We start from the raw sequence: 11,365 nt of genomic DNA, 5'->3' as shown, positions 1-11,365 counted from the left end.
CATTCCTGCATTACAAAGAACAGGAGCAACCAGCGGGGAATCAAATTACCATTCTCTGATTGCCGCAAGGATCATTATGTGAAGGACATATGGGTATTTTATTTTATTTATATTATTTATTAAAAAAAAAATTGGGGGCTGCACCATGGATCTCAGCTTGCAGGATCTCAGTTCCCTGACCAGGGATCAAACCCGCACCCCCAGCAGTGAAAGCGTGGAGTCTTAACCACTGTATTGCCAGGGAAGTCCCAGGGGTATTTTAAATAGCATTTACTATAGCAATATTATAGGAAAGGAAATAAAAGAAACAAAAAATCATCCATAATTCTCTGTGTAACCATCCCCAGCCCTGTATCAAGGATGGACAGCCATTACTGCCCTACTTACACTATACTGTAATTCCTTTTCTTCCCCTCTGATTTGCATTTTTAAAGTTATGATAGAAATGTTCTCTCACTCTAGCTCTACCCGCACCAATACTTCCTAGGGTAATTACTGCCATGTATGCCTACATGTCTACATATGGGTAAAAACACGGGATCAAACTATAATAGTTCTGTAAGTTGCTGTCATCAGTTAACGATGTAACATGGACATTCCATGTCAAAGCTTATGCTCCACATCTTTCTTTTAACAGATGTATAATATTCCACTTTGTCTCATATTTTTTTTTAACCAATTCTCCTACTGATGGACTATTAGACTGTTGTTGTCTATTTTTTGAATGCTACAATTAATATCTCTATATCTTTTCTGTTATGCATTTCTACTAGGATTTCTGCAGGATAAACCGCTAGAAACAGAAACGCAGGGTCAAAGGGTCTGATCCTTCACAGGTCTATTATTCCCACTGGACTAATTACTAGGTCTTGCTAACTTCTGATTGCCTAGCACCTACCACAATGCCTGGCATGGAACAGAGATGCAGTAAAGGTGTCTGGCATTGAACTATTTTCATTTTTGCACATTCCTTTCTGGTCTTCGAGCACATATAGATGTTCACATAGTTGGGATTCTACTCTAAGTACAGTTTTATATCTTGCTTTCTTCATTTAGGAATCTCAGTGTCACCCCCTGGCCTTTGTAAACCTCTTTTATAATGACTACATATTGTCCCACTGATTGAATGTGGTGCAATTTACTACCATCTCCCTGTGAGTGAACACTAAGGCTATTCCCAATTGTATTTTGTTTTTTAATAAGTAATGTCGTACTCATCTGTGTACCTTCATTTATTTCCCTAGGTTAGATTCGCAGGAGTGGGGTCACTGCCTCAATTTTCTGTCTCCGAGTCCATGTGTGCAGGCCCACCTGCTGTGCTGGAGGAAGGGCATGTCAGGAGGAGCACGGGGCCGAGTCAGGAGCACCACTCACCCTGCAGCTGTGCGGCCTGGAGCCTCATCTCCTCACCCACGGGTCAGGGTGGGCACACTTGACTCTCTCTAGAATCCCTTCCAATTTGAAGTCTTTGTAATTCTCTTGGCCCTGACTGAATTTTTTTATTCAACGGCTCCTGTGACCAATGGCCTAGGTTTGGTAAGAGGCAGCCAGAGTCAGAATTCATCCTGGGGTCACCCAACAGGTCAGAACTAAAGACACACAGAAAGTAAAGCTGAGACCCTGGCCTCTGCCTGGCACCATGTTCTAGCTTACTGAGCTAACTGACCCCTAGGGAAACAAGCCACATCATTCACATGAAATAAACAAAAATTGTGCTTTTATACTTCCATTCATATTCTGTTCTCCCTAAACAAACTCTAAGCTTTCTTTCACGGCAAATCTCAGAAATTCACAATTTAATAAAACTCACAAAAGAAAACAAACAAGAATTTGACCACACTCACACTTATTGGTGATCTGAGCAAGCCGGGCCTTCTCAGAGGAGAACGTCTCATCTAAGTCAAACAGCTCCAGCGGAGGGGGTGATAATTCCCTGAAACTAGGAGGGAAAACCTAAAAGGCAATAAGGTCTTTCATGAAAGAGCGCATCCAAAGCCTTAACTGACGGTGATGAGATGTAAGGAAAGTGAGACGACGAACCGCCCAGCGCCCATCACCTCCTTCCGCCCTAACCCATGAGACCACAGCAAGCAAGACGGCGGCCCAGTGCAAGCAGCCCAGCAGAACCAGCTCCAAGCATGCCGCCAAACTCGCCAAGCTGATGTACCAGCGCCCGTTAACTCATGCAAGGACACACAGCTTGGGGCTTATCCGGCTTATTTGCATTTTGTGCAAATTTGTGTTGAACATTTGATTGCATGAGTCGTTTCTCATCTGATGACGAGTTCTTCAGGGACAGAAATTGGGGAAACAGATGTAGATTAATGTAGAAAGTGCTGAACTTATAGCCAGAATTTGCAGGTATGAAGCAGTGGTGTGCTGATAAATGTTGAGCTATCACTCAAAACAAGAGGCCTGATCTGTAGCATTTGTCATTTCCTGTTTTGTAAACACTTCCACTGTGGCCGATTTTCAGGTTACCAAGGTGAAGCCAACTGGCTCATAACGTTCCAGAATGTGGTGGGATAAGACAATTTTGAAGGCAAGTAGAGCTCACGCTGGATTGGAATGTTGAAAAATAACCTATAGACACATGACTGTCCCCTGGGCTCTTAGAACTGTGCTGTGAATCTGAGTGTCCGTTGCCTGGAGAGCTCAAAGCTTTCTAGCACAAAGCTCTTCCTCCTTTTCAGCTAGGTATTCTCATATATGCCCTTCAACCCCACAAGATAGGAAACGTTTAACAGCCAGAGAGGTCCACACCCATGATTCCTCAGTTGGGAACTACGCCAAATGGAAGTCCCTGTAGAATACTAACAGGTTTGGTCTCTATGCATGTTTCGAGCCAGAGAAACATGACCCCATGAGGAAGCCAGCCCCACACGAGGCCAGCTGGTGAGGGAGGGGCAAACAGCGGGGCTCCGTGGCAGGATGCCCCCCACACACCCACTGACCGCTGGCTGAAGGGCTGGCAGCGGCGTCTCAAACTGAGGTTGGATGAGCTGGAGAGGTTCATGTTTCACGTTTAGCTGTTCGTGAGCCCTGTGTTAAGAAGAAGATAAAAAAGCAGGAATCAAGATGAGACACTGATGCAAAGCACATCTAACTGATCTCACGGTGCTCGTCTCCAATGATCAGGAGGCTCAGCACTTCGGCAAAAAAAATAAAAATCACACAAAATGTATTGTCACATGTAATGATCCTTTCAGGAATCTTCTCTACTGCAACAGACAGCGTGACTTTATTGAGAACTGAAAGGGAAAGTTCATTCAAGTTTCCTATTGGGCTTCTCCTAAATAGGCTTTTCATTTTTACCCACTGGACACCGTGAATCTTGTAAGTCACTGTGTCTCCTTATTTGTTTTCACCATCAAGAGACAGGAGTCAAAATCTGAACTCTGCTTCTGGTGACTGAGCAGATCCACAGGATATGCACTTCCGTGTGCTCACTCACTCCACAAACATCTACTGAACACCTACTGTGTACCAGGCAGTTTTATCTGCCAGGTGTACAGCAGCAGGGGAAAAAAGAGGCCAAGGCAGGCCCTCGTGGGACTGACATTCTAGCGGAAGAGAGACACACAATAAACAAAAGCCAAGATGCCAGGGATTAATAAGCATTAAGAAGAAAAGCAAATCAGGAGAGAGGGACAGAGACAGGGAAGGGGCAGGGAGTGGGGCTTTGCCAGAGCAGCCCCGGGTGAGGGGAGGGGCAGGTCAGGCAGTCTCCCTCAGAGGCATCCTAGGCAGAGGCCAGAGCAAGGAGAGGAGGGAAAGGGGAGTGAGACATTTTCACGGAACAGCAGGGCAGCCAGAGCAGCTGTGGCGCAGTGAGAACGGCACGAAGGAGTTAATGGAGTCAAGGGCTGACCTTCCCCCACGGTAGTTTTTTTTATTGCGGCTTCCCCTTTGCCTTCGTTCTCCCAAACCTTAATTTGACCTCTTGCATTGGGGTATAGATTGTACAAGCTCTGTGACCTCCTCTGGGAATGAGGCAAATTAAAATATACTCACTCACCCAACTTAAATTGTGTGCTCATTTGTGGCCTTTCAAAATTCATTTAAGCAAGCAAATGCCAAGGGGTGTGGACAAAGTTCATGACCGTTTCTCTGTAGGGGTGCTTTGAGAAAGGAGACAGGTCTATGACCGCAGAAGGACGGCTAGCTGAGCTTATGCTGTCACCACCTCCACTAGTCCCAGATGCTTAGGGAGCGTCTTTCCTATAGCAATGAGCAGATGACCCCCACGGAGAGAAGAGAAAGAACTTTTCCTGAGCCATCTACCACATGCCACGTGCTGCGCCTGACCCTGTGCGAGGCACTTATTTAGTGTAATCCTCAAAACAGCCCCGGACAGTGGGTGTAAAATCTCTTACAGAGGAGGAAACAGATGTATAGAGTTGAAGTACCTCCCCAGGGTCATGTGCTTAGGAAGCAGCAAAGGCAAGGTCAGAACTCAGAGCTGGCTAATCCCTGCCAGCCAGAGGCCCCGCGACTCAGTCTACCCAGATGGCAGAATCAGAGGCAGTTCTAAGCTAAAGGTCCCAGTACCCACACACAAAGAACCCTGATGCCAAGTCCTGGCCTTGGTCATTCTAGCCATGACATTCTGTCTTCTGTCCCTAGGTAGAGCTGACTGTGCTGAAGCCCTGTGTAAGTGATAAAATAAATTCCATTAAGTCCTCCCGTTCTCCACTCGGCTCACCACCTGCCCAAATCGTCCTCCCACTAGTAGCCAACATGTACTTGATGGGGGTGGGGAATGGGTGGAGAAGCTAATCTTAAAAGCAAGCAAAACCTAATTCAGAAAGATGATCAATATAGGAAAACGGGAAGAATAAATTCCATTGCTATACACAATTCTGTGAAATGGGGCTGCTCTATATCCCAGAATACTCTGGCCTGACCTTTGGTGGTGCATTTTCACCGCCCATGTCTCACTCTCCATCCCACCATGAACTCTGAGGGCAGGGACACCACACTGTTTGTCTCTACCTCACACCCCACAGGCATCAATAAAGACCGGCTGGATAAATGAAGTCACTTCAGAGCAATACCTACAGCTGACATAAATATTTAATGATGAGTGCAATTTTTACTCAAAAAGAGAAACTGCTTTCAGAAGTTGTTATATGCGAATAAAAATACCTAAGAGCTCCATACAGAAACTGTAAACCAGTAACTCCTGCTCTTTGCTGCGTTATGAAAGACAAATACAATTAAAGGAGCCGTCCAAGCCTCTGAAACATCCACCACCTGACTCTGCTGACACTAAAATAGCAGACAGTTCCAATCCATCCCTCATTCAACACTGAAGAATGGTCGTGATGGCCTGGTCCACCTGCATCAGGAGAGAAGCAAGTCAAAACAGCAGAAGCCGGTCGGACTGGAAGCAGCCAGCGGAGCAGCCTGATGGAACTTTTGTTATTCTAAGAAAAGCCCTGAGTTAGAAGGAGAACATCAGAGCTCAAAACCAAGCAAATGAAGAGCCAAATGTGCAGCCAGGATTTACAACCTGGCTGTCACTTGCAGGCTGCAGGTGGTGAGGGGGTGGCAGCTCTGGGGGTGTCAGTATTGTTCTCCTTTTTAGAGACTCTCTAACTTCCTACAGTAATATATCTCCAGATAATTTCTTCCCAGGTTCAGGGTTAAGATTGGCTGGATTCAAATTCAGGTGCCACCAAAAACTAGCCGTGTGACCTTAAGCAACTCACTTATTTTTTCTGTGCCTCAGTGTCCTCATATGTAAAACAGGGATAATAACTGTATTATGATTAGTACATGACAAAGCAACGTACATAAAAAAATTAACATGGTACTTGTTAGGAGTCAAGGCTAAATGCAGTTCAAATGGCAACTAGGAATGAACTTCCTTGCCTGGACATACCCTGCCTTTGCTCAGAAAGCAACCTCCCTGCAGAATGTTCTCTCCCAACACCCCAAACCATCTCCTGAAATCCTCTCACCCCTTAAAGTGTGCCATCCATCAGAGGGCCAAGCAGACACAAGTCACCCAGAAATGTTTTTTGAAATCCTCAATGCCTGGCTAAAATGGCCCCTCTTTCTTAAAGCCTTCCCTGCTCACCCCAGTCAGAATAGAATTCTCTTTCCTCATTATGCCATGGCGTCCAGTTTTACATTTCACATTAAGCATTAGATTAACCTTGCATCACAGCTTTTGTCTGTCTCCTCCTTAAAACCATATACTTTAGGTACGGCGCTCAGCACCGTCAGAGCTCTACGAGTGCTCGATGACCTTGAACATAAGTACAGGGCCAGGACGTTAGACAATCATCTGTAGCTGTGCCTCCAGCCTTTGGTTTATCCAGATGTCGATCCTGTGCCAGGCCAGAGATGCTCAAAAATGTTAGTCCCTGCCCCTGTTGTTAGGGATGCAGAACAACACCAACAAAGCCGGCATGAAACAGAGTCAAGGACTGGCCTGAAAGACACTCAGGCCTGGCTTGAGATCCCTGCTCCCACCGTGGGAGAATCCTTTCCTTCTCTAAGCCTCAGTTTCCTCAGCTGGAAGTGAGGCAGGTAACTCAGAGGACCACTGAAAGTATTAAATGAAGGCTCAGTGTGGAGTGCTTACAGGGTGACTGCCCACCTTGGTTTACTGAGGGGGGTCTCTGGGACGTGGGACTCTCTGTGCTCAGACCAGGAATGTCCTGGGCAAATCGGAACAAGTTGGTTTCTCTATATGTCCAATACAGAGCCTGGAACACAGCAGGAACTGACAACTGCTGGCAGTTTCCTCTGTATCGAGCCCCGCCCCAAACTCCCAGCTGTCTCGGCCAACCTCATCACAGGTCTGAGAACACGTTTTGCACACCGCACTTGCCGTGCCCCTAACTCCCGCCCCCAGGCTAGTGTTTTCAAACCGAACACTCAATGGAGTGCAGAGCAGCTGAGAGAGCCGAGGTACTGACTTGATGACCTTGGGGAGGGAAGTGGTATCCAGCTGGTAAATGGACAGGTCGAAGAGGGTGGTGAAGTCCCGAGGGTTCTCATCGCCCTCCTGGAGACACACTCGCAGCCGCTCGGACAGGGTGGCCGTGTCGGGCAGCATCATGTAGTCGGAAATCTGAAAGCCACAAGAGGGTTCCTTTCAGCATAGCAGGGGCAAGAATTTACTCTGTCTGGTCTCCAGCACCTCAGGTCTAAATCTGCAATATTTCTACTCTCTTGCTAAGACATCTCACTGTTCATGATCACTGACAACCAAAGCTTAAATAAGCCACTCTCGGTGGAAAGAAGGACAAAGGTCACCTGGGTAATCCCCAACCCTGACAAAACCCAGCTCTGCAATGATTCATGCTGGTCCGCACACAGCTGAATATGGCTGGAGAAACGCACAACCCTGCTGACTGGTCTCCTTTTCATTACACACTGATCTTGAGTGCTCAGCCATCAATTAAATTCTCAAGTTCATTCCCTTTTCCCATTCTGGTAGGCAACACTTTCCTTCTGTCACTTCAACCATCTATGATTTTCTATCTCTTAATTTTAGCTGATGACCTTATTTTCTACATCAGTGAGAAAACAGACACAATCATAAAAGAAAGTCCACAAGCTACCATTTCAACATCTATCCTCTCTCCACCCACTAGCATCTGGGCCATACACTGCTTTCTCTCCTGTCCTGTGTACGAACCACCTGTGACCCCAGCACAGACAACCCCCCTCCTTGGACACTAGATCCCAGCCCTTCTCACCTAGCCGAGGACATGCCTGCAGCACTGCTGAGAACCCTTAATGATGACATGTGCTGTCTGTTGGTAACAGTAAAAGACCGGGAAAACCTAAATGACCATCAATAGGAGACTGGTTAAATATACCACAGTACAAATAATGGAAAATTCAGTTTTCAAAAAACAAAACAAAAACAATCAAAAGAAAGCTCTTTATGAATAAATGTGGAAAATCCTCCAAGACATACTGGTAATTGTAAAAAGCAAGGTGCTAGACACTGTATATACAAAGCGTACACAGCACCATTTGGGTAAAACAAGGGGGAAGGAGAGCATACACATATGCATATTTGCTTATCTCTATATAAAATATCTCTGGAAGAACATACAAGAAACTGCTAAGACTGCTGTCACTGGGGAAGGGAACCAAGTGGCTGGGCAAAGACAGAAGGAAGACTGTTCATTGTGTATGCTTTTGAATTCCAAACTATGTGAAGGCATTACCTAGTCGAGCAATAAATTTAAGTTTAAATAAATGCATGCCGGCAACCAGGAGTCTGTGTATTCCTAATTTCCCTTTGAACTGCATTCAGCCTTGACTTCTAACAAGGCCAACTTGGTGATAGTTTTAAAAACTGGTCCTGAAGTCACCCACAACATACTGTTCCACATCCTCCAGAGCCAGCACTTGGGGAAACGTCCCTGAGCGTGACGGAAATGAGACATCAAGACAAACAGTCTCACTTTTCCCTATATCCCAAGCGTTGAAAACTCCCCCAATTCTCAAACTTTTTTTTTTAGACAAGAAACAGGGGAGAAGCATCAACAAATAAATGCCCTTCCTAGCACTATCTGGCTGTTGTAGAGGCTTCAACCCTCTAATAGGACAGGGATGAAGGTGAGAGCAGTAACAAGGGCGCTGACTATGGCAGAACATACACCCGGGTCACGGCACAGAGATAAGTATGGGCCCAGCAATCCCAAAGGTCCTGTGGCTGATTCTTAGCTCCGCACAGAAGCCTGCTACAAAATCCTAGTTCAGACAAGTAGCAAGGACTTAGATGTCCAGACAGAAACATAAAAAGAGTGCTCCCCAGCGAGATCAGCTTGGTGCTTTGTGACCACCTAGAGGGGTGCGATAGGGAGGGTGGGAGGCAGATGCAAGAGGGAGGAGACATGGGGATATATGTATATGTAGAGCTGAGTCACTTTGTTATAAGGCAGAAACTAACACACCATTGTAAAGCAATTATACTCCAATAAAGATGTTAAAATAAATAAATAAAAATAAAAAGAATGCTCCCAAGACCACTGGTTTTCATGACTTCCTGGCAGATTTTGAGGTTAAAACTTGTTATGTAAATTCCTTCAGCTCTTTATCAAACTATTATTTTATTAAATATCATCTGAAACTGAGCTATTGTCTGGGTTTGAAACCCATTCCAACATAGTAAGATTTGATCTGAAATCACAGGAAGTTTAGATTTTCAGAATTTCTCACTGTACAATGTTACTGGGTCCAGTGCTTTACTTTCCAAAGCCTTACAATACAAAGAATGTTTTTCACCAGGTCTCACAACTGGAAGATATATGAAACTGCGCGGTTTTAGAGAACGGCCTTAACGACACTCCCCTCCTCTGGTTTCTACTGATGCTTCTTCCCTTTGGAACCAGCCCAGTGTCACACGTGGTGGAGTGTGAACAACAGAGCAGCAGGAAAGGCTCAGGCTCCGGAATCAGCCTGAAGTGGGCGTCAAGAATGGCTTGCGCAGGTATTAATCAAAGTGGGAACCTTGAAGAACTTACTTCAGTTTCCTCAGCTAGAAAACAGGAAAGACAGAAACTTAGCAGGAGCAAAGTGGCCACACAGGACAGGAGCAGATGCAGCACCTCTTAGTGCTGCTTCCCTCGACCCACGACACCCTAAGTAGGATTGGCGGCTGTCAAAGATGCCGTCCACTCAGAGCTGGGCCCTGTGAGACCTGAAAAGCGAATTCCTGGCTGTACCCCAATTCTCCTGTTTTGGGGGCGAACATCACTTTTCAGGAGAAATTTAAGCAAAACTGCTCCACATTTAATGTTTCCACGTAAGGGAGTATTTTAGACATAGGGCTCTCGTGTTTCCTAACCCTAGTCAGCCCCTGGGTTTCCCAGCGAAGTCAGTCCTCAGCTGAGGGCAGAAGCAGTCAGCGGGCAGCCGTTTCTGATGGCCTCTGCCCACCTCCTGCTACCCATCGCCAAGAAACCACTTTCCTGACATTTCAGAGTTTAAGAAACACAGAACTAAAGGAAGAACGAGTAGACTTTGAATTAGGAGACCTGGGTTTGAGTCCCAGCTCTGTAATTGCTTGCTCTTTGGGCATATTACAATCCTGCAGAATTTCAGTTTCCTCATCTGTAAAATGAGAATAAGACCATCTACCTCCCAGGGCTGTGGTGAGGTTTAAACAGGATGATTTATGTGGAAATATGTGATATACAGTGCTTGGCAGATAATAAATAACAAGAGTTTTTTTAAAGTCTTGATAGATATATAGCCCTTTTTACAGCCTTTAGTTTAACAAGTAAATTTACATCTATTCATTTAGGCCTCACAATTATCCTGTGAGACAAAGAACACAGGTATTAGTGTCCCCAAAACTAATGAGAAAACTAAGATGAAAAAGGTCCGAAATAACCTGCTTAAGGTCCCAGGGCTCTTGGTGGAGCGGGACCTAGAATGTAGTTACTGGTTCCTAGTCCAGTGCTGGTCTCGCCACTCTGATTTGTCTGATAAGTATTATCATAATGCCCTTAGGATTGTTATTCCTAAAGGCAACAAAATGAGAGTTTAAAACTTAAATTCTGATGATCTTTGTTTCTTCATGAAAAAATTATTATATTTTTATATCCTTCATATTTTTGAAAGAAGTATTTCTCTACAGATATTGACTCTTGAAAGTTTGGGCCAGAGAGCATACATTAAATTAAATTCCAATTATTACATATACAGAGAGAGAACTCTACGACGAATTATATAATTCATTGATTTATTATTTTTTTTACAACATGGCCTTCATCTCGCCAAAAAGCATCACTTCTTCGGCTTCCCTGGTGGCGCAGTGGTTGAGAATCTGCCTGCTAATGCAGGGGACACGGGTTCGAGCCCTGGTCTGGGAAGATCCCACATGCCGCGGAGCAACTGGGCCCGTGAGCCACAACTACTGAGCCTGCACGTCTGGAGCCTGTGCTCCGCAACAAGAGAGGCCGCGACAGTGAGAGGCCCGCGCACCACGATGAAGGGTGGCCCCCGCTTACCACAACTAGAGAAAGCCCTCGCACAGAAACGAAGACCCAACACAGCCAAAAATAAATAAATAAATAAATAAATTGAAAAAGCATCACTTCTTGCCATCTGTCTAACAGATAAAGTAAGAGATAGATATTCCTTTGGAACTGTTAGAAGTGGTGCTGAGAAGCTGGACCCATTTTTCATTTCAAAGTTTTCTTTTAATGATTCACAACCTCCTACCTCTGGGTCCTCAGCATCAATCTGGTTTAGGTGGATGTCTCCTGTTGTGAGCCACTGGAAAACAACATCCTAAATTTAAAAAAATAAACACAGAATCACCCATTTGGTTATCTGAGAAAGCTGAGGGCAGGACTAGAGAATTAAACCAATCAAGAAAAAT

The 11,365-nt window shown here is 45.2% G+C and overlaps 1 protein-coding gene across 2 annotated transcripts in view; it reads right to left on the bottom strand.

The window, feature by feature from the left end:
* Positions 1–11,365, bottom strand: part of IFT52 (intraflagellar transport 52) — a 33,237-nt gene that overhangs the window by 2,523 nt on the left and 19,349 nt on the right. For both annotated transcript variants that reach the window (XM_007464752.1, XM_007464753.1), the window contains 4 exons: positions 11,206–11,274; positions 6,933–7,087; positions 2,955–3,042; positions 1,845–1,953 (listed from right to left, as the gene is read on the bottom strand). In XM_007464752.1, the coding sequence (XP_007464814.1) occupies positions 1,845–1,953; positions 2,955–3,042; positions 6,933–7,087; positions 11,206–11,274 (421 nt within the window). The remainder of the gene's footprint in view (positions 1–1,844; positions 1,954–2,954; positions 3,043–6,932; positions 7,088–11,205; positions 11,275–11,365) is intronic.

Source organism: Lipotes vexillifer, unplaced genomic scaffold (genome assembly GCF_000442215.2).
Source record: "Lipotes vexillifer unplaced genomic scaffold, Lipotes_vexillifer_v1.1 scaffold53, whole genome shotgun sequence".
NCBI lineage: Eukaryota > Metazoa > Chordata > Mammalia > Artiodactyla > Lipotidae > Lipotes > Lipotes vexillifer.
Note: the sequence above shows the minus strand (reverse complement) of the source record. Positions and strands in the feature narration are given on the sequence as shown.